The 23,154-nt window shown below is 43.9% G+C and overlaps 1 protein-coding gene across 1 annotated transcript in view; it reads right to left on the bottom strand.

Moving 5' to 3' along the window:
- Positions 1–22,574, bottom strand: part of LOC109903044 (low-density lipoprotein receptor-related protein 8-like) — a 344,351-nt gene extending 321,777 nt beyond the window's left edge. Inside the window, 2 exon segments of the mRNA XM_031785602.1 lie at positions 21,315–21,440; positions 22,395–22,574. Of these exon segments, the coding sequence (XP_031641462.1) occupies positions 21,315–21,440; positions 22,395–22,461 (193 nt within the window). The 5' untranslated portion in view covers positions 22,462–22,574.
- Positions 22,575–23,154: the final 580 nt, after the last annotated feature.

Here is a 23,154-nt window from a genome sequence, read left to right as displayed (position 1 = left end):
GCTTCCGGATGTCTAAAATAGCTGGACAAGATGGCATTGAACCAATCACTGTTCTATTGACTACTATCACAGACAAACCATAGATTATAGCTATTATTACAGACAAAACAATAGATTATAGCTATTATTAAAGACAAAACAATAGATTATAGCTATTATTAAAGACAAAACAATAGATTATAGCTATTATTAAAGACAAAACCATAGATTATAGCTATTATTAAAGACAAAACCATAGATTATAGCTATTATTAAAGACAAAACAATAGATTATAGCTTTTATTAAAGACAAAACAATAGATTATAGCTATTATTAAAGACAAAACAATAGATTATAGCTATTATTAAAGACAAAACCATAGATTATAGCTATTATTACAGACAAAACAATAGATTATAGCTATTATTACAGACAAAACAATAGATTATAGCTATTATTGCAGACAAAACAATAGATTATAGCTATTATTGCAGACAAAACAAAAGATTATAGCTATTATTGCAGACAAAACAATAGATTATAGCTATTATTGCAGACAAAACACAACACTGTAGCTAGTGTGCCATAATGGATGTAACTTTTTTTCAGTTAAATACAGCTTCTCTGTTGACGTTGTCAGTGATGTCAAGAATGTTACAGCGATTTATGGAGACCTTCGTGTGTATGTAGACTTCTACTGTTAGTTCACAGCTTATAAACCTGTATCATCATTTGCACTCATTATCAAACCAATTATCAATCCCGTGTCACTCTGAAAAGACTGTTAAAAGTTGTGTTGTTGGTGGCACTACTTTTGTAGTGGTCATGAGTCACCTAAAGTCACCAGCAATGTGAACTAGAAAGGTTTGGTAAAAAAAGCCATGGTTTTACAGAGTGCCCTGTGTCTACCTTAAATGATGCAGAATCTTAAAGGGCGTCTGAACCTGATTTAAACGATTAGAACGGCTGAGCCTCGTTTAGGATCTGGTTCAATAATAAATGCTAACAGCCATGACTAGATTCAAACGTGAGTTGGTTTGATGTGTGTGTCTCGTGTGTTTGTTCGCAGTCGGGAAGAGATAGACAAAATCTTTTGACAATTTGCTTCAGCTGGCTGGTGTGCAAATGTGGCAAAGTTGGTTTGACTTAGGATGGCATGTCTCCGGGGCTAGTTAGGGACTGTCAATAAATTAATTATACAATGTAAATGAGACATTATTTTCATGTTGCACACCTTTTAGCTTTCTCATTAAATGCTTTAGATATTTGCACATGATTTTCTACAATTTATAGTTGGTTTTAGGTTTTTAAGTCATTGAAATTTGTAGCTATTGGAATTTTAACATTGTCCCATGTACATTGCGTAATTTACCTATGGTCCCTAATGAGCCCCACAGGGATATCCAAAGTGCAACCACATTTACCACGGGTATTACGATCAGCTGGCGTGCAGCTGCACTCCGAACTGATGATTACTTGTGTGCTGTCAGCTGTGGGCAGGATTGAAATTAATCAAACCTTCATTTACGTTGTGACATACTCAAATACAAAACTCTATTTTGGATGAGACTGACTTTATGACCAGACTTCTCCTAATTTACACTTTGTAGTCAATTCTAACAGTAAAATACATGTTTCTGACTCATATCTGTCATGCCCTGGTCTTAGTAATTTGTGTTTTCTATATTTATTTGGTCAGGCCAGGGTGTGACATGGGTTTATTTTGTGTTGTGTTTGTGTATGGTGGTTTTTCGTAGGTTTTGGGATTGTGGTTTAGTGGGGTGTTCTAGCAAAGTCTATGGTTGCCTGAGGCGGTTCTCAATCAGAGGCAGGTGATTCTCGTTGTCTCTGATTGGGAACCATATTTAGGCAGCCATATTCTTTGAGTGTTTTGTGGGTGATTGTTCCTGTCTCTGTGTTTATTTTTTATTGTTTTTGTATTGTCGTGTTTATTCATTTATTAAACATGTATCTAAATTACCACGCTGCATTTTGGTCCGACTCTCCTTCGACGGAAGAAAACCGTAGGCTGTTTTCTGAATGAGAAGTTGGTTTTTAGGTGAAGTTGCTCTTTAACATTATATTTCCTCCTCAACCACAGGTTTCGCCAACAAGGAAAATAAGAAGTTGATACTATTCAAAGTTCCAAGTGATGGTGATCTGACTGACGTCGGCTATTTATACTTAGTTTGTTCATTTCAAGTGACCCATGAAAATAATTTGCCGTCCAAGCAGTTAGCACTTACAATACCTTGGCTCCCCCAGGCCCACCCCCAGAGCCGGCCACAGTGCAATGTGTGTCCCTCTGTCTCCTTGGTGATCAACCCCAGGTGCCCCTGTGTGGGTGCTCCTTGACTGCCTCACCAACTGGAAGAGCGTTAGTCGACCACAGTGCTACAACGTAACCTGGTTTGATATTTGCTTGGTAGTGGTTAGAAAATAAAGAGATTGTGTGTGGGTGGGTGTGTGCGTGTGTATATTTTCAAGGGTGTACTTTGTATGTGAGCATGTATGGGTTGAATGGAGTGGCATTGAAGAGGAATAGTACTGTAGCACCATCATGATCGATCTACTTTCCCAGTTTGCTAGAAATGCGTCTACCTTTTGATTGTCAGGTGCTGGCCAACCTCTCACTGCTCGTCAACAGAAATTAGGTCTGCATTTCAAAAGGAAATAGCACTCTTCGCCACGCATCCAATCAGCACTCAGACTCTTCTGAAGCACACTCCAGTGCACATGCAGTCTTCAGACCCAGGCAGCTCTATATATTATTAGAATAGACATATACACACTGCACTGTACATCATTCATTTCTGAAGATCGGCAAAGTCAAAGGACAATGTCAAGATGAATTGTAATATTGTACCACTTTCAGTTTTCAGACTTTAGGTTTGTGTTGTTCTGTATCTCCCTCTTAGCTGGCCTCAACTAAGCAGGTCTACCCCAAGAGTCACACACTCTTCAATGTCCCCTGCACCACTTCCTAGAGAAATAGGTGAGTGTTCTCCGATTTCTATACCGTATCTTTAGAAGTGCATTCCTTAACATTCCCTGCTTTTTAAAGGGAAAGTTCACTACCGAAATCAGTTTATTAGCTGTTTTCAAATGTCAAAAGTAATCTAATGTACTGAACTATACTCTGCTGTGCTCTACTGCATTGTACTCTGCTGTGCTCTACTGCATTGTACTCTACTGTGCTCTACTGCACTGTGCTCTGCTGTGCTCTACTGCATTGTGCTCTACTGCATTGTACTCTGCTGTGCTCTACTGTACTGTGCTCTTCTGTGCTCTACTGCACTGTGCTCTGCTGTGCTCTACTGCATTGTACTCTGCTGCGCTCTACTGCATTGTGCTCTACTGCATTGTACTCTGCTGTGCTCTACTGCATTGTACTCTGCTGTGCTCTACTGCACTGTGCTCTTCTGTGCTCTACTGCACTGTGCTCTGCTGTGCTCTACTGCATTGTGCTCTGCTGTGCTCTACTGCATTGTACTCTGCTGTGCTCTACTGCATTGTACTCTGCTGTGCTCTACCGCATTGTACTATGTTGTGCTCTACTGCATTGTACTCTGCTGTGCTCTACTGCATTGTACTCTGCTGTGCTCTACTGCATTGTACTCTGCTGTGCTCTACTGCATTATACTCTGCTGTGCTCTACTGCATTGTACTCTGCTGTGCTCTACTGCATTGTACTCTGCTGTGCTCTGCTGCATTGTACTCTGCTGTGCTCTGCTGTGCTCTGCTGCATTGTACTCTGCTGTGCTCTGCTGTGCCCTACCTCATTGTACTCTGCTGTGCTCTACCTCATTGTACTCTGCTGTGCTCTACCTCATTGTACTCTGCTGTGCTCTACTGCATTGTACTCTGCGGTGCTCTCCTGCATTGTACTCTGCTGTGCTCTCCTGCATTGTACTCTGCTGTGCTCTACTGCATTGTACTCTGCTGTGCTCTACTGCATTGTACTCTGCTGTGCTCTGCTGTGCTCTACTGCATTGTACTCTGCTGTGCTCTACTGCATTGTACTCTGCTGTGCTCTACTGCATTGTACTATGTTGTGCTCTACTGCATTGTACTCTGCTGTGCTCTACTGCATTGTACTCTGCTGTGCTCTACTGCATTGTACTCTGCTGTGCTCTACTGCATTGTACTCTGCTGTGCTCTACTGCATTGTACTCTGCTGTGCTCTACTGCATTGTACTCTGCTGTGCTCTGCTGCATTGTACTCTGCTGTGCTCTGCTGCATTGTACTCTGCTGTGCTCTGCTGTGCCCTACCTCATTGTACTCTGCTGTGCTCTACCTCATTGTACTCTGCTGTGCTCTACCTCATTGTACTCTGCTGTGCTCTACCTCATTGTACTCTGCTGTGCTCTACCTCATTGTACTCTGCTGTGCTCTACTGCATTGTACTCTGCTGTGCTCTACTGCATTGTACTCTGCTGTGCTCTGCGGTGCTCTCCTGCATTGTACTCTGCTGTGCTCTCCTGCATTGTACTCTGCTGTGCTCTACTGCATTGTACTCTGCTGTGCTCTACTGCATTGTACTCTGCTGTGCTCTGCTGTGCTCTACTGCATTGTACTCTGCTGTGCTCTACTGCATTGTACTCTGCTGTGCTCTACTAAGTTTGTGTGCATAGAGTTGTATGGTTTGGTAAACTTTAAAATCAATAGTATTTGTTTGGCTTACATTTTAAAGTGAAAAACTGAGTCTCGGGCGTAATTGCGTTACTGTGGAATTGCCCTTATAAACTTGATAATATTGGTTAGTAACAGGGCATTTCAAATGTCTTGTTCTGTGTAACAGCCTCCCGCTGTCGTCCATCTTCTCCATTATCCCCTGTGTATTTATACCTGTGTTCTCTGTTTGTCTGTTGCCAGTTCGTTTTGTTCGTAGAACCTACCAGCATTTTGTTTCTCTGCTCCCACCTGTTCCTTGCTCCTGTTTTCTAGTTTCCTGGTTCTGACCGTTCTGCCTGCCCTGAGCCTGCCTGTCGTCCTGTACCTTTGCCCCACTACTCTGGATTAACGACCTCTGCCTGAACTGACCCTGAGCCTGCCTGTCGTCCTGTACCTTTGCCCCTGTTGTTGTAATAAACATTGTTACTTCGACACAGTCTCCATCTGGTCTTACCTTAAACGTGGTAGAGGTTTTGTATTGGTTTTTCCATGCTGACGCAGCCCAGCAGCCCTATTACAGCGCCACTTTATGTGTTGCCTTGTATGTGTTTGTGATTGAACTGAATAACGTGGTAGAAATATAAACCATACACTCTTTGACACAATCCCTGACTCCAATTGTCTCAAGGCCTAATGTTTTTGCACACTGAGTGTGCTAAACATTAGGAACACCTGCTCTTTCCATGTCAGACTGACCAGGTGAATCCAGGTGAAAGCTATGATCCCTTATTGATGTCACCTGATAAATCCACTTCGATCTGTGTATATAGTGGGGCAAAAAAGTATTTAGTCAGCCACCAATTGTGCAAGTTCTCCCACTTAAAAATATGAGAGGCCTGTAATTATCATCATAGGTACACTTCAACTATGACAGACAAAATGAGAAAAAAAAATAGGATTTTTTATGAATTTATTTGCAAATTATGGTGGAAAATAAGTATTTGGTCACCTACAAACAAGCAAGATTTCTGGCTCTCACAGACCTGTAACTTCCATACAAACGACATCTAGAAAACTTGACACGACAGTGGGAAGTCAACATGATGATCCAGCATCCCTGTGGAACACTTTCCACACCTTGTAGAGTCCATGCCCTGACAAATTGAGGCTGTTCTAATGGGAAAACAGGGTGAAACTCAATATTAGTTCCTAATGTTTTATACACTCTGTGTATATGTCTATTGTAACAAGGAAAGAGCACCCTTCTCAATTTACCTGCCTGGGTCTGAAGACTCCACCTGCGCACTGAAGTGTGCTGCAATAGGTAGCATCTGAGCTCTGATTGGACATTGGCGTAGAGGGACGTTTCATATTGAAATGCAGACCTAATTTCTGTGACGAACAGTGAGAGGTTGGCCAGCACCTGACAATCAAAAGGTGGACGCATTTCTAGCAAACTGGGAAAGTAGATCGATCATGATGGTGCTACAGTACTATTCCTCCTCAATGCCATTCCATTCAACCCATACATGCTCACTAGGCTTGGATGATATACCATTTATACTGGGGTATTCTGAAATACAGACGGTATGATTTTCAATACTGATAAAAAGTTGGGGGAACCTCCACCTCGCGGGGGCATGCTACGCCACTACTTATAACTATTGTGGCAGACAGCAGGGAGAGGTAAGGGGAGTGGTAATTGAGGGGAGATATCTGGCAGGCCACTGGCTCCACCCCCGAGCCTTATATGGACTTCCTGCCCCAACGTTAAGCCAGGGAGTACTTGGGGATAAAAGAGGAAGCAGCCTGCACAAAGGGGCAGAGTAGGAGAGAGCCAAGTACGTGATGAAGAGTGGAAGAAGAGAGCGCAATATATGTGAGATCACCCGTTGTTACCTGGACTGTCGGACTACCTCCCTTGTGTACAGGACTGGCTGAGGACCCGAGTGTGAGGATTACCCCTGGAAAACGGACCGGACAAAGACACCGGCAGATGGACTGTGAGGTGATTGGTGAATTCCCCCTTCTTCCCCAGTGTACCAAAATCCCTAATAAACTCCCCATTTGCATTCTATTTGCCTGATTTGTTATTGAACTTGGTGACATGGAAACTCCACAACCTTGAGCCTGCTACACTATTTATAAATTAAGTATAACTATAAGAAATCTAAGCTCAGGACTCCAGCTATGCATGTGGTTTGCTGACTTGCTAGCTAAGTGGTTAGATGTCAAGATCAATCTTCTTGGTTACAGCAGAGATCTTCAATCAAGATCCCTTTTGCCCAAATTGTTGTGTGTCAAAAAAATTGCGACCCTTGTGTGCACTTCTGGTAATTACAGTATACCCTGGTAACACTTAGGAGCGACACACACAACTTTTGTCTTCTTCTAATAATACAAAATACATTTTAAGCATTCACCAAGCCCTATCAAAACAAATAACAAATCCAAATCATGTTGTAGCACTGTCGTCGATTTACGCTCTTCCAGTTGTTGAGGTAGTCAAGGAGCACCTGCCCACGGGCCTCTAGGGATCAATCTTTTCCCAAAAATCTACCAAGTTTCAATACCGGGAATAATTCATATTTATCTCGAGAGTACTGGGAAATACCGGAAAAATCAGAAGTGTTTAAAACCATGATAGGGTCACTCAGGGTTCTCCCAAAATAAGATGGTCGCTGCGCCACATTGCCGCCTTGGCTGCGCCACTATGTAAAGATATCACATCAAGTGAAACTGATATATAGTAATGCCAGAATAACTTTTGAGTCAGGATTTTGGGTTTCAGTGGGATTGGGACTATAGGAAAATAGCCTAGGCTCTATATAAGGCTACGATGTGAGTCAATAGATAAATAATACAGTTGACTTAGGCTACATTACTGCTAAATATTCCTGATCCGTGATAGATGAGCTATCACTTCCACTTGTCCAGCCACAGATCAATGTACCAAATATACAGGCATTCATTGAAACAAAATCATATTGATTATCAGACAAGTCACAGCTTTTGATCAGGAGTAGGACAGGCTACTGCACGAGTGAAGAGCGAAGTCCACTTGTATAACATGCTAGCAAAATGTTCTGATCAGCTTAATTGTTAACAAATATCCAAATGGATATTCAGTGAAAACATTGTTTTGATTTATCTAGACAAGTCCCCCAAGTTCTTCTCAAAGCACCGCGAGGGTGCTGTCCCAATCAAAACAGTGCTGCAATTATAATCTAGATGACCACTTTCTATAAAGCAACAATTTGATACAAGCCTTCAATTGAATTAGTCTACCTTATTCCAATATTTTCATCATTCAGTTGATCATAACTACGGTGAGTTTTCCTCTCTCTCTGCTCTTTTTCTATGGCCCAATGGCTGTTTCCTTGTCTCTTCGCTGCTGCCAGCCTCCACCACGTTGTTCTCAACACCAGTTTAAATCACTGTAGCCTACTGTTTTCTAGAAGTCTTTTTTCGGGCTCATTTCATTTGTGTTATGTCGGACCAGGCCTGGGCTCGTTCTTTAGCTCACCAGGTTTGTGTCGGACCGGGATGTAGAGTTCTCATCAGAACTAAAAATTAAACTGCAGTCCGGCCGTGTCAATTATGTGTGTGCTTTGAATTTATGGCGACTTTGTGTGAAATAAATACGCTATAGGTTAAAGGCTTCCACACAACAACCTGTTTGGATAATATGCAAAAAAAATGTTTTGCCAATCTGCTTCTGCACATGTTGTGTATTTTGTGGAATTTCATTAGTGCAACATTGGGGGAAACCAGGGTGGGTCTGGTGGAGCCAGATGCACACTGGAATACTGTACCTGCTTGGACGGGGAAAAGGTCATGGGTCACATAAATAAAAAGGAGGGAGAGAGTAGTGAAGAGGAAAACTAGGTATTATTAGCTGACGTCAGTCAGATCACCATCATGTGGAACTGAAATGGTACTGTTTTCTTATTTTCCTTGTTGGGGAAACCTGTGGTTGAGGAGGAAATATAATGTTAAAGAGCAACTTCACCTAAAAAACTACTTCTCATTCAGAAAACAGCCTATGTGGCGTCGATATGAGTCAGAAACATTTATTCTACTGTCAAAACTGACTACAATGTGTAAATAGGATCATTCTGGTCATAAAGTCAGTCTCATCCAAAACAGAGTTTTTCACTTCAGTATGTCACAACGTAAATGAAGGTTGGATTCATTTCAATCCCGCCCACAGCTGACAGCACACAAGTAACCATCAGTTCGGAGTGCAGCTGCACGCCACCTGATCGTAGTTAGAAGACTCAAGAGGCAAAGCACAGGCACATTGGGAGTGGCTAGCAAGCTTCTGCATGGTTAGAAAACCAGGCCTACATGGAATACAAAACAGCTAGCTGAAGTTTTCAATCTGATAATGTTCCACGTTCTTACCTCCACACCAGTTAGGAAAGAGTGCTTTGTCCTGCAAACAAATGATATACTGGAAAATATGATATGCAACATTTCTCATTGGCTGGCTAGCCAGATCGCCAATTCAGGATTTTAAAACTGAGCGGTTCTTCATAATTGACACATTACTGAATTAACTAGTTAATTTAACTTTGGTTGCTCGCCTAAACAGCTGACGAGATTGCTTGCTATCGGTAGTGTTCAACGTTTGCTAATTAGCTTGACTAGTGGGCTGATGTCAAAAACACACGCTCAGCGTTACATGCCCCAATGATCAAATTTAACATTCATATGAAAGTCATTTGTTGAACATTTTAACATCATATGCATTACAAACTGTTTGGGGTTTTAGGCTGGGTTTCTGTACAAGCACTTTGAGCCATCTGCTGATGTAAAATGGGCTTTATAAATAAATGTGATTGATTGATTGAATAAATAACCGTTATACTCATGTTATACTCATGTTATACTTATGTTATACTCAGCGTTATACTCATATCTCATGAAGTTGTTGTTTAGAAATATTCTAGCTAGATAGTGTTCTCCCAAGAAATGGTAGAATGAGAGTGCCTTGATGTCATCACTCTGGGCATCATGTGACACAGTTTATCCTAATGAATGGAGATTCCCATCTGAAGCCAAATAATTGTGGTTTGTAATACAACGACAGGCGGAACATTTGTCTAAAATACACACCCACAAGCACTTTCTGAATGGTCAAATGCACATTCCACAGTTGTAAATGTTAGGGATTTCTGAACATTTGCTCACAAATCATTCTACATTTGTTCAAATGGTAGTATTTGTGAGCTGATAAATTAATTAATAAATTAGCTAATACATTTACAATTCATGGATTTATGTGTGATTTATGGTGAATATTTGTGAAATATTTTGACATATTCACAGATTATGGTTTAATTTGTGAAATATTTGTACATATTCACAGATTATGGTTGAATATACGCACAGATCATGTTGAATATACGCACAGTTCATGTTGAATATAAGCACAGTTCATGTTGAATATAAGCACAGATCATGTTGAATATAAGCACAGTTCATGTTGAATATACGCACAGATCATGTTGAATATACGCACAGATCATGTTGAATATACGCACAGATCATGTTGAATATACGCACAGATCATGTTGAATATACGCACAGATCATGTTGAATATACGCACAGTTCATGTTGAATATACGCACAGATCATGTTGAATATACGCACAGTTCATGTTGAATATACGCACAGATCATGTTGAATATACGCACAGATCATGTTGAATATACGCACAGTTCATGTTGAATATACGCACAGATCATGTTGAATATACGCACAGATCATGTTGAATATACGCACAGATCATGTTGAATATACGCACAGTTCATGTTGAATATAAGCACAGTTCATGTTGAATATAAGCACAGATCATGTTGAATATACGCACAGTTCATGTTGAATATAAGCACAGTTCATGTTGAATATAAGCACAGTTCATGTTGAATATAAGCACGGTTCATGTTGAATATAAGCACGGTTCATGTTGAATATACGCACAGATCATGTTGAATATACGCACAGATCATGTTGAATATACGCACAGATCATGTTGAATATACGCACAGATCATGTTGAATATACGCACAGTTCATGTTGAATATACGCACAGATCATGTTGAATATACGCACAGTTCATGTTGAATATACGCACAGATCATGTTGAATATACGCACAGATCATGTTGAATATACGCACAGTTCATGTTGAATATACGCACAGATCATGTTGAATATACGCACAGATCATGTTGAATATACGCACAGATCATGTTGAATATACGCACAGTTCATGTTGAATATAAGCACAGTTCATGTTGAATATAAGCACAGTTCATGTTGAATATAAGCACAGTTCATGTTGAATATAAGCACAGTTCATGTTGAATATAAGCACGGTTCATGTTGAATATAAGCACAGTTCATGTTGAATATAAGCACAGTTCATGTTGAATATACGCACAGATCATGTTGAATATACGCACGGTTCATGTTGAATATAAGCACAGTTCATGTTGAATATAAGCACAGTTCATGTTGAATATACGCACAGATCATGTTGAATATAAGCACAGTTCATGTTGAATATACGCACAGATCATGTTGAATATACGCACAGTTCATGTTGAATATAAGCACAGTTCATGTTGAATATACGCACAGATCATGTTGAATATACGCACAGTTCATGTTGAATATAAGCACAGTTCATGTTGAATATAAGCACAGTTCATGTTGAATATAAGCACAGTTCATGTTGAATATAAGCACAGTTCATGTTGAATATAAGCACAGTTCATGTTGAATATACGCACAGTTCATGGTAGACACACTTACAGAATAAAGAAACAAATCTAACTCCATACAGAATCCCCTCTGAGGCTGGTGTGAACAACGCTGGGGGGAGGAGACAGAGCCGCAGGGGAGGAGAGGGAGGAGAGGGAGGAGAGGGGGGAGGAGGAGCCACAGGGGAGGAGGGAGGAGAGGGAGGAGAGGGGGGAGGAGGGAGGAGAGGGGGGAGGAGGAGACACAGAGCGTCAGGGGAGGAGGGAGGAGAGGGGGGGGGGAGAGACAGAGCCGCAGGGGAGGAGGGAGGAGAGGGAGGAGCGGGGGGAGGGGAGACAGAGCCGCAGGGGAGGAGGGAGGAGAGGGGGGAGGAGGAGACACAGAGCCGCAGGGGAGGAGGGGGGAGAGGGGGGAGGAGGAGACACAGAGCGTCAGGGGAGGAGGGAGGAGAGGGAGGAGAGGGGGGAGGAGAGACATAGCCGCAGGGGAAGAGGGAGGAGAGGGAGGAGAGGGAGGAGAGGGGGGAGGAGAGATAGAGCCGCAGGGGAGGAGGGAGGAGAGGGAGGAGGAGAGACAGAGCCGCAGGGGAGGAGTGAGGAGAGGGAGGAGAGGGGGGAGGAGAGACAGAGCCGCAGGGGAGGAGGGAGGAGAGGGGGGAGGAGAGACAGAGCCGCAGGGGAGGAGGGAGGAGAGGGAGGAGAGGGGGGAGGAGGAGACACAGAGCGTCAGGGGAGGAGGGAGGAGAGGGAGGAGAGGGGGGTGGAGAGACAGAGCCGCAGGGGAGGAGGGAGGAGAGGGAGGAGAGGGGGGAGGAGGAGACAGAGCCGCAGGGGAGGAGGGAGGAGAGGGGGGAGGAGGAGACACAGAGCGTCAGGGGAGGAGATGGAGGAGAGGGGGAGGAGAGACAGAGCCGCAGGGGAGGAGGGAGGAGAGGGAGGAGAGGGGGGAGGAGAGACAGAGCCGCAGGGGAGGAGGGAGGAGAGGGAGGAGGACAGACACAGAGCCACAGGGGAGGAGGGGGGAGAGGGAGGAGGAGACACAGAGCCGCAGGGGAGGAGGGAGGAGATGGGGGAGGAGAGGGAGGAGAGACACAGAGCCGCAGGGGAGAGGGAAAGGGGCCCAGCACTGATACAGAGAGAGAGAGAGACAGACACGGGTCATATTGGAAGTGACACAGGAGAGAGGGAGACTGGTGTGCTGCCACAGAAAGGGCTGCCGGGCCAGTTTACTGGGCTAAATGAGCTTCTTGGCAGTGTTGTGACCAGGCTAGAGGTGTGAGAGGAGATGGGGTCGGCAAGGCAGGGAGCCTAGAGGTGGTGTGCTGATTGTAGAGCACACTTTGTTATGGGGGAGACAAAATGTCAGGGGCCACTGCTCTTCTGGCAAATCTTGGTTTGTTTACTAATGTGACTTATACGACTCTTCTCTTCCCTCTCTTCTACCCTCACCTCTCCTCCAGTCTTCACTTGCCCTTATTTTTTATTTCCTCTCTGCTAGTCTGTTCTTCTCCCATCTCCTCTCCTCTGTTCTGTTGTCCACTCCTTCATTCTCCCATCTCCTCCTCTCTCCCCTGTCCCCCTCTCCTTCATTCTCCCATCTCCTCCTCTCTCCCCTGTCCCCCTCTCCTTCATTCTCCCATCTCCTCCTCTCTCCCCTGTCCCCCTCTCCTTCATTCTCCCATCTCCTCTCCCCTGTCCCCCTCTCCTCTGTTCTGTCCCCCTCTCCTTCATTCTCCCATCTCCTCCTCTCTCCCCTGTCCCCCTCTCCTTCATTCTCCCATCTCCTCCTCTCTCCCCTGTCCCCCTCTCCTTCATTCTCCCATCTCCTCTCCCCTGTCCCCCTCTCTCCCCTGTCCCCCTCTCCTTCATTCTCCCATCTCCTCCTCTCTCCCCTGTCCCCCTCTCTCCCCTGTCCCCCTCTCCTTCATTCTCCCATCTCCTCTCCCCTGTCCCCCTCTCCTCTGTTCTGTCCCCCTCTCCTTCATTCTCCCATCTCCTCTCCCCTGTCCCCCTCTCCTCTGTTCTGTCCCCCTCTCCTTCATTCTCCCATCTCCTCTCCCCTGGCCCCCTCTCCTCTGTTCTGTCCCCCTCTCCTTCATTCTCCCATCTCCTCTCCCCTGTCCCCCTCTCCTCTCCTCTCCCCTGTCCCCCTCTCCTTCATTCTCCCATCTCCTCTCCCCTGTCCCCCTCTCCTCTCCCCTGTCCCCCTCTCCTTTGTTGTGGTTTTAGCTGGCGATGTGGGGCTTGGGGAGACACTGGAAGCAGTACTGGCATCTGCTGGAGAGCTTGGTGAGCCGCCAGTGGTCATCCCTTTGGCAACCAGTCATGCTGTTGGATTTCTCCAACCCGTCAGCTGATGCCCTCTCTGGGGGTTAAACAAGTGGGCACAGCCTCCTTGGTCTGGTATGGCGCTCTCCTTTCCTCTCTTCCAGGTTGACTACCATGCATACCTTCTAAGATCCTGGCATTTTAAAGCACCAGGCATGGCACAGGAGACCTGGGAGCCAGCACCATGAAATGCCACCCAGCTCTCATTGGCTAGGAGAAACGGGAGAGATGGAGAGAGATGAGTGCGATGGAAGAGTGAGATGTAGAGGGATGACTTGAGACAGAGAAAAAGTCTCATCCCAGTCTGGCTGGTGGGTTGACACTTGGACAAGGAGAGGCGAGTTAATGTTTGATATTGTCTAAGCTTTCTGGGGACCAGCATCCCTGTCATTGACCTGTGTGTGGTTAGAGCAGTAACTGTATGTATGAATGGACAAAGCCATCAATCACATGACACCATTCATTCCTAAGTGAACACTAAATAGCGCATTGAAACCAAATGTAGTGTGTTAAGATGGCGTCTCATGGAGACAGAAGATGCGCAGTTTGAGCTACTCCAGGAAATGACTTTGCAGGCTAGCAATAACAGGGATGCTGGATTCCACGCTTCAAGATTGCTTCGATCACGTGGACTGGGATATGTTCCGGATATTATCGGACAACAACATTGATGTACACACTGATTCGGTGAGCAAGGTTACTAGCAAGTGTATCAGTGCTGTTGTCCCCACGGTGACTATTAAAATTTTCCCCAACCAGAAACCATGGATTGATGGCAGCATTCTGCACAAAACTGAAAGCACGAACCACTGCTTTTAATCATGGCAAGGCGACCGGAAACATGACCAAATACAAACAGTGTAGCTATTCCCTTCGCAAGCCAATCAAACAAGCTAAGCGTCAGTATAGAGACAAAGTAGAGTCGCAATTCAATGGCTCAGACACGAGAGGTATATGGCAGGGTCTACAGTCAATCACGGATTACAAAAAGAAAACCAGCCCCGTCGCAGACACTGACGTCTTGCTCCCAGACAAATTAAACAAATTCTTTGCTCGTGTTGAGGACAATACAGGGCCTCTTTTACGGCCCGCTACCAAAACCTGCGGGCTCTCCTTCACTGCGGCCAATGTGAGTAAAAATTCAACATGTTAACCCTCGCAGGAGTGCCGGCCCAGATGGCATCCCCAGCCGCGCCCTCAGAGCATGCGCAGACCAGCTGGCTGGTGTGTTTACGGACATATTCAATCAATCCCTATTCCAGTCTGCTGTTCCCACATGCTTCAAGAGGGCCACCATTATTCCTGTTCCCAAGAAAGCTAAGGCAAATGACTATCGCCCCGTAGCACTCACTTCCGTCATCATGAAGTGCTTTGAGAGACTAGTAAAGGATCATATCACCTCCACCCTACCTGACACCCTAGACCCACTCCAATTTGCTTAATGCCCCAATAGGTCCACAGACGACGCAATCACAATCACACTGCACACTGCCCTAACCCATTAGGACAAGAGGAACCTACGTAAGAATGCTGTTCATCGAGTACAGCTCAGCATTTAACACCATAGTGGCCTCCAAACTCGTCATTAAGCTTGAGACCCCGGGTCTCGACCCCGCCCTGTGCAACTGGATCCTGGGCTTTCTGACGGGTCGCCCCCAGGTGATGAGTGTAGGAAACAACATCTCTATCCCGCTGATCCTCAACACTGGGGCCCTACAAGGGTGCGTTCTCAGCCCTCTCCTGTACTCCCTGTTCACCCATGACTGCGTGGCCATGCACACCTCCAACTCAATCATCAAGTTTGCAGACGACACAACAGTGGGAGGCTTGATTACCAACAACAACGAGACGGCCTACAGGGAGGAGGTGAGGGCCCTCGGAGTGTGTTGTCAGGAAAATAACATCACACTCAACGTCAATAAAGGAGATGATCGTGGACTTCAGGAAACAGTAGAGGGAGCACCCCCCCCCCCTATCCACATCAACGGGACAGTAGTCGAGAAGGTGGAAAGTTTTAAGTTCCTCAGCGTGGTGAAGAAGGTGCAGCAGCACCTCAGGAAGCTGAAGAAATTCTGCTTGTCACCAAAAACACTTTTACAGATGCACAATCGAGAGCATCCTGTCGGGCTGTATCACCGTCTGGTATGGCAGCTGCTCCGCCCATAACCGTAAGGCTCACCAGAGGGTAGTGAGGTCTGCACAACGCATCACGGGGTGCAAACTACCTGCCCTCCAGGACACCTACACCACCCGATGTCACAGGAAGGCCAAAAATATCATCAAAGACAACAACCACCCGAGCCACTGCCTGTTCACCCCGCTAGAAGGCGAAGTCAGTAGAAGTGCATCAAAGCTGGGACCCGGTAGACTGAAAAACAGCTTCTATCTCAAGGCCATCAGACTGTTAAACAGCCATCACTAACATTGAGGGGCTGCTGCCAACATACTGACTCAAATCTCTAGCCACTTTAATAATTAAGAATTGGATGTAACAAACGTATCACTAGTCACTTATAAACAATGCCACTTTATATAATATTTACATACCCTACATTACTCATCTCAAATGTATATACTGTACTCTATACCATCTACTTTATCTTGCCTATGCCGTTTGGCCATTGCTCATCCATATATTTATATGTACATATTCTAATTCATTCCTTTACACTTGTGTATAAGGTAGTTGTTGTGAAATTGTTAGATTACTTGTTAGATATTACTGCACGCTCAGAACTAGAAGCACAAGCATTTCACTACACTTGCATTAACATCTGCTAACCATGTGTATGTGACCAATTAAATGTGATTTCATTTGATTTAGCTCAGTGCTGCCCCCTCTTATTGAGTCACTCAAATTGAAGGCCAGCCCCGGGTACTGCAGGCTGCCATTAGCAACTAAATGATCCTTAGAACTTCTTCTATGTGTGATTTTTAAATAATTGGTTCAAGAACATACATCTGGTGTATTAGAAGCACTTATTGGTACCATGATTGTCTTCTAAACGTTTTATTTATTTACACAAAGATTGCCATCTTTCTATTCACTATAATGAGGGAACCGGTTTTCTGCTAACAATGCCTGCAGTACCCCGGTCGGCCTTCAACTTCCGTGCTTCAAATCAAATAAAATCACATTTTATTTGTCACATGTGCCAAATACAACAGGTACCGTGAAATGCCTACTTACAAGCCCAACAATGCATTTAAGAAAAATAAGAGTTAAGAAAATATTTACCAAAATAAAACAATGAAAGAGCAACAAAAAAATAGCAAAAACAAGGTCATATAAAGGGGGTACAGGTTAGTCGAGGTAATTGAGGTAATATGTACAGTACCAGTCAAAAGTTTGAACACACCTACTAATTCAAGGGTTTTTCTTTATTTTGTACTATTTCTACACTGTAGATTAATAGTGAAGACATCAAAACTATGAAGTAACACATATGGAATCATGTAGTAACCAAAAAAAGTGTTAAACAAATCAAAATAGATTTTAGATTCTTCAAAGTAGCCACCCTTTGCCTTGATAACAGCTTTGCACACTCTTGGCATTCTCTCAACCAGCTTCATGAGTTAGTCACCTGGAATGCATTTCAATTAACAGGGGTGCCTGGTATAGAGATCCTGGATGGCAGGAAGCTTTGCCCCAGGTTGGCCCCAGCTTGGCCCCAGTGATGTGCTTTGCCGTACGCACTACCCTCTGTAGCACCTTGTGGTCGGAGGCCGAGCAGTTGCCATACCAGGCAGTGATGCAAACAGTCAGGATGCTCTCGATGGTGCAGCTGTAGGATCTGAGGATCTGAGAACTCATGCCAAATCTTTTCAGTCTCCTGAGGGGGAATAGGCATTATCGTGCCCTCTTTACGACTGTTTTGGTGTGATTGTTGGTGATGTAGACACCAAGGAACTTAAAGCTCTGTTCCACTACAGCCCTGTCGAGAATGGGGGCGTGCTCGGCCCTCCTCTTCCTGTAATCCATGATCATCTCCTTTGTCTTGATCACGTTGAGGGAGAGGTTGTTGTCCTGACACCACACTGCCAGGTCTTTGACCACCTCCCTATAAGCTGTCTCATCATTGTCAGTGATCGACAAACTTAATGATGGTGTTGGAGTCGTGCTTGGCCACGCAGTCATGGATGAACAGAGAATACAGGAGGGGACTAAGCTCGCACCCCTGAGGGGCCCCCGTGTTGAGGATCAGCGTGGCAGATGTGTTGTTGCTTACCCTTAGCACCTGGGGGCGGCCGTTAGGAAGTCCAGGATCCAGTTGCAGAGGGAGGTGTTAAGTCCCAAGGTCCTTAGCTTAGTGATGAGCTTTGAGGGCACTATGGTGTTGAACACTGAGATGTAGTCAATGAACAGCATTCTCACGTAGGTGATAATTTTGTCCAGGTGGGAAAGGGCAGTGTGGAGTGCAATTGAGATAGAGCCATCTGTGGATCTGTTGGGGCGGTATGCAAATTGGAGTGGCTCTAGGGCTTCTGGGATGATGGTGTTGATGTGAGCCATAACCAGTCATTCAAAGCACTTCACGGCTACAGACATGAGCGCTATGAGCAGGTAGTCATTTAGGCAGGTTACCTTGTTCTTGGACACAGGGACAATGGTGGTCTGCTTAAAACATGTAGGTATTACAGACTCTGTCAGGAACAGGTTGAAAATGTCAGTGAAGACACTTGCGAGTTGGTCAGCGCATGCTCGGAGTATACATCCTGGTAATCCATCTGGCCCACGGCCTTGTGAATGTTGCCCTGTTTAAAGATCTTACTCACATCGGCTACGGCGAGCGTGATCACACAGTCATCTTGAACAGTAGGTAGTCTCATGCATGCTTCAGTGTTGTTTGCCTCGAAGCGTGCATACAGAGGGGGCAGTCATTCTCCCCTGGGCTAGAGGGAACATGTCCAACACAGTATTTGCAATCGAGGGCACTGCTTTTCAAGAAACAAATAAATAAAAATGTAGCTTACAGCACCTGGTATTCCCAGGTGGGACCCTGCATAACTACCGAGATCAGATGAGATCAGGCATGTTCAGGGTGGTGTGACCACAAGCTTATTTTTTACCCCATTTTATCCCCGAATTACGATATTGGCTCATCGCTGCAACTCCCCAATGGGCTCAGAAAAGGTGAAGGTCGAGTAATGCGTCCTCCAAATCATGACCCGCCTGGCCGCGCTACTTCTTATCACACTGCTCACTTAACCTGGAAGTCAGCCACACCAATGTGTCGGAGGAAACACTGTTCGAATGACCACCAAAGTCAGCTTGCAGGCACCCAGCCCTGCCAAAAGGAGTCGTTAGAGCGTGATAAGCCAATGAATGCTCACCTGTCCAAACCCTCCCCTACCACGGACGGCACTGGGCCAATTGTGCGCCGTCTTATATGGCTCCCAGTCACGGTTGGCTGTGACACCGCCTAGGATCGAACCCCAGGCTGCTGCGCCACTCAGGATCTTGTTTTCTGCTAACAATGCCTGCAGTAACCCAGTCTGCCTTTAACTTCCGTGCATCAATGAGAGGGGGCAGTCATTCTCCCCTGGGCTAGAGGGAACAACCCTGTATTTGTAATTGAGGGCACTGCCCTTCAAATAACAAGATCAACCCACTTCAGGACAAAAGCTATGTTTATAGATCTGTTGCAGTATTGTGACACGAGAACAGCTCATTAAAAACAAATCTCTTTTCCATCGAGTATCTCCACTAAATAGCCAATAATCCTCATATGTAGCCAAACAATGTTAGACAAGCTTGTAAATGTCACACTGTGCAGTGTTTATAGATCTGTTGCAGTATTGTGACACAAGAACAGCTCATTAAAAACAAATCTCTTTTCCATCGAGTATCTCCACTAAATAGCCAATAATCCTCATCTGTAGCCAATCAACGTTAGACACGCTTGTAAATGTCACGCTGTGCAGAGGACCACAAATATTAAGAGTGCGCATTGCAGCGCTGCTACTGGCTATGACACGGGGAGACGTTAATCAATTGACCACTATAATATAACCATTCAACCAATTAGCTGCATGACAAATGTTTAATGCAGGGGTGTCAAACACAGGGGTGTTCAATCCTGCCCGCGGGTGGTTTAAATTAAACAATAGAATGAACATAGAAATGGGAGTTATATATCTGTCATTCTCATTGAAAGCAAGACACCGTAGACCTGTTGTTCTATGTGTTCTATTTCTATGTTTTCGCTTTTGCATCTTTTACTTTCAGTTTTGTACACCATCTTTAAAACAGCTGAAAATACTATAATTTTGGTTATGGAAAATATATTTCACAGTGGTTTAGATGGTACAATGATTCTCTACACAATGACTGCTTGTTTTGTCACATAAACTGAAATTAGACAAACTATTACATATTTATCAACCAGGAAATGGCGGAACGATTTCTGCATATTGCATCTTTAACCCATGGGGGGTGAACAAACTCAAAATACTTTAAATTACAAAAACCAAATCAAAACTGTGTAGAAATGATAATAGGACTACATGCAAACAGTTTCTTGACTGTGTCCAGCTCCGTAATAATCACCTAAATGAAAGCTAGACAGTCAGGGAGCATCGAAAATTCCAAAAACAATGGGAAAGGGAGATACCTAGTCAGTTATACAACTGAATGCCTTCAACTGAAATGTGTCTTCTGCATCATAGAGGTGTGGGGGGCAGCCTTAATCAACATCCACATCTTCAGCACCCAGGGAACAGTGGGTTAACTGCCTTGCTCGGGGGCAGAAGGACAAATTTGTACCTTTTCAACTAAGGGATTCAATCCAGCAACCTTTCAGTTACTGGCCCAACACTTGAACCACTAGGCTACCTGGATAGCTTTAGCTCATTTTGATGGCGAAAAAATATAAACATTTTCAGTGTGTCCCTTCAAACTTCGATGAAGACCGAATGCGGCTCTCTGCAAATGTAGCTTATTGGCTAATCTGACTGATTATAAAATGACAAGATCAATTGAGGTACCAATTAAGTTACATTTCCAGGTATCAATAAGTATTTCAGACCATTATTTTTCATTAGATGGGTTAATGGTGCAATATGCAGAAAATGCTCCACCATTTCCTGGTTGATAAAATAAAGAAAAGTTTGCCTAATTTCAGTTTATGTGACAAAACAAGCAGTAATTGTGTAGAGAATCATCCAAACCACTGTGAAAAAAAATCCATAACCAAAAATATAGTATTTTCAGCTGTTTGAAACTGGTGTACAAGACCGAAAGTAAAAGATGCAAAAACGAAACTGAAGAACAGGAAGCATAGAAATAGCACACATAGAACAACAGATCTACAGCTTCTTAGAATTCCTTTCGATGAGAATGACAGATCTATAACTTATATTTCTATGTACATTTGGTCAGGTCCCCAAAAAGTTACATATTGCAGCTTAAATACAATGTGTCTAAGAAAACAGCCACATTCACATGCACTCAGCAATGGCAATGTGAACTCCATATCCACATTATCCACATTACATATCCACATAAAAACTCCCAACACCTGCTCTGGTGACCGTATTTACAATGCTTATTGAAGCCCTGCAATGACTATCATATGTACAGCGCAGCAGTATTAGTTGGACAGGTGGTGTTACTTACGACAGTTTTCTTCATCGCTGTTATCAGAGCAGTCGTCGTCATCGTCACATCTCCAGAGAGTAGGTACACACCTTCCGTTCTTGCATTGAAACTGACCCGTTTCACAATCCGTATCCGTATGAGTCCCTGTAGACCGAAGAAGATAAAGACGTAAAGATAAAGACGTAAATAAAACATTAAATCGTGTTCAATCTTTGATATTAATGTTGCATCGATCTACTGTTACAATAAAGGTTTAGAGAGTTCTGTTGATACAACGTTGAAACATGGGTTAAATGTTGGATACGAAGTGATGGTTAATTGACCCTGATACAGTATTGTTATTAGGCTACAACACTGTATGGGGGGAACAGAGTCTCTACGATGAGCAAAACATCAATTGAGAACAGAACGGGAAAGCAAGTTGAATTAAATTGGCACTTAAATGGGAATTATTTCAATCTCATCGTTTCAAATTGGAATGCAAAACTACAACTGTTAGACTAACAACCATAATTTGTTTCTTTATTTTATTGTAGCCTAACTTAAGAATGTTTTTTGTTGTTGTTGTGAATGTTGACAGCATCCGTTCAACATAATGTAGCGTAGGCTACAACAGCCTTATAAACCAACTCAAATTATAATGCTGACTGAATATAAAATGTCCAGTGAGCACCAGTGTATTGAATCAATTAGGAAATGTTGGAACAAGACTGCAACCTCTTCCATTCCACGTATCCCTAGGTTTTGTGAGTATGTGTATTGTGTCCCAAAGCTAGGTTACCTTCTCTTCCGTATGTCATTCAAGCACATGTTGGCTACCTCCCGCCTATTGTAATTTACCCGGCTCTCACGTCACCATAGACTGGTTTCATGTTGTGGAAAAGGTAACCAACAGCAGAGCATAGGGTGTGCTATAAAATAGTATTTAGTGCAGGTAAACTTATATCCACCTTTGTGATGACTATTGGTAATAGGAAGCGCATCTAGCCTATTCTACACTGGCTTCTTCAGTTCTGTCTGTAACGTCGCTTCCCCATTCGAAATGAAAAATATATCCCTCACCCATAATCAATGAGATTGAGAAAAATGCATTCTTACCTTGGCTGGAGTGGAGCTCCAATAGTAACACATGTAGAAGCATTAGCTTCCCGACTTCTGTCCACATCTTTAAAAGAAGAGGTGATTCGTAGTTTTGTTCATTAAAAAAATACTGAACGAAGCAAACCACCTCTTCCCCTCGCTATGCAACGCTCACTCGCTCTGCCTTGGCTTGGCTGATCGGCTCGAGACTCTCTGCCTCAGTAGCAATTTCAATCAATGACGTTTATGGGAGGGATTGAGCCTGCAGTAATGTAGTGAAACTGAGCACATGGAAACCATATCAGTCGATACAGCTGGCGAACGGACCTAGCATCTTCAAAGTACAGTATTAGGATATAAATAATTTCACTGAATATGTTCTCGATCTGTGTGTTTCCTGGAGATGATGTTGTCTTTTCCTATCCATCTATACTATTTGAGTAATAACCAGAATATTCGTTTTATTGAGCTGTGTGTGGCACTAGCCTACATTGATTATCTATCAGACAACTTGTGATCAATTCATATCAAACATATCTCAAACATGACGAAATATATACAGTTTTTGTTTAGATTTTTAGAATCAAGATACATCTTCCAACACTTCAATTGTGCAGATTGTATAATTTCTCTAAATCTCAATTTCTATCAAAACGTGGGTTGATGTTTCCCTAGACACTGATGTACAGTAGGGATCAGCTTGGGGCTTGACGTGACATGAATTGGAGCAGAAGGGCAAGCCAATAAGTTACACACAATCTCTATGGGGAGTCAGTCA

Source organism: Oncorhynchus kisutch, linkage group LG13, assembly GCF_002021735.2.
Source record: "Oncorhynchus kisutch isolate 150728-3 linkage group LG13, Okis_V2, whole genome shotgun sequence".
NCBI classification, from domain to species: Eukaryota; Metazoa; Chordata; class Actinopteri; order Salmoniformes; family Salmonidae; genus Oncorhynchus; species Oncorhynchus kisutch.
Note: the sequence above shows the minus strand (reverse complement) of the source record. Positions and strands in the feature narration are given on the sequence as shown.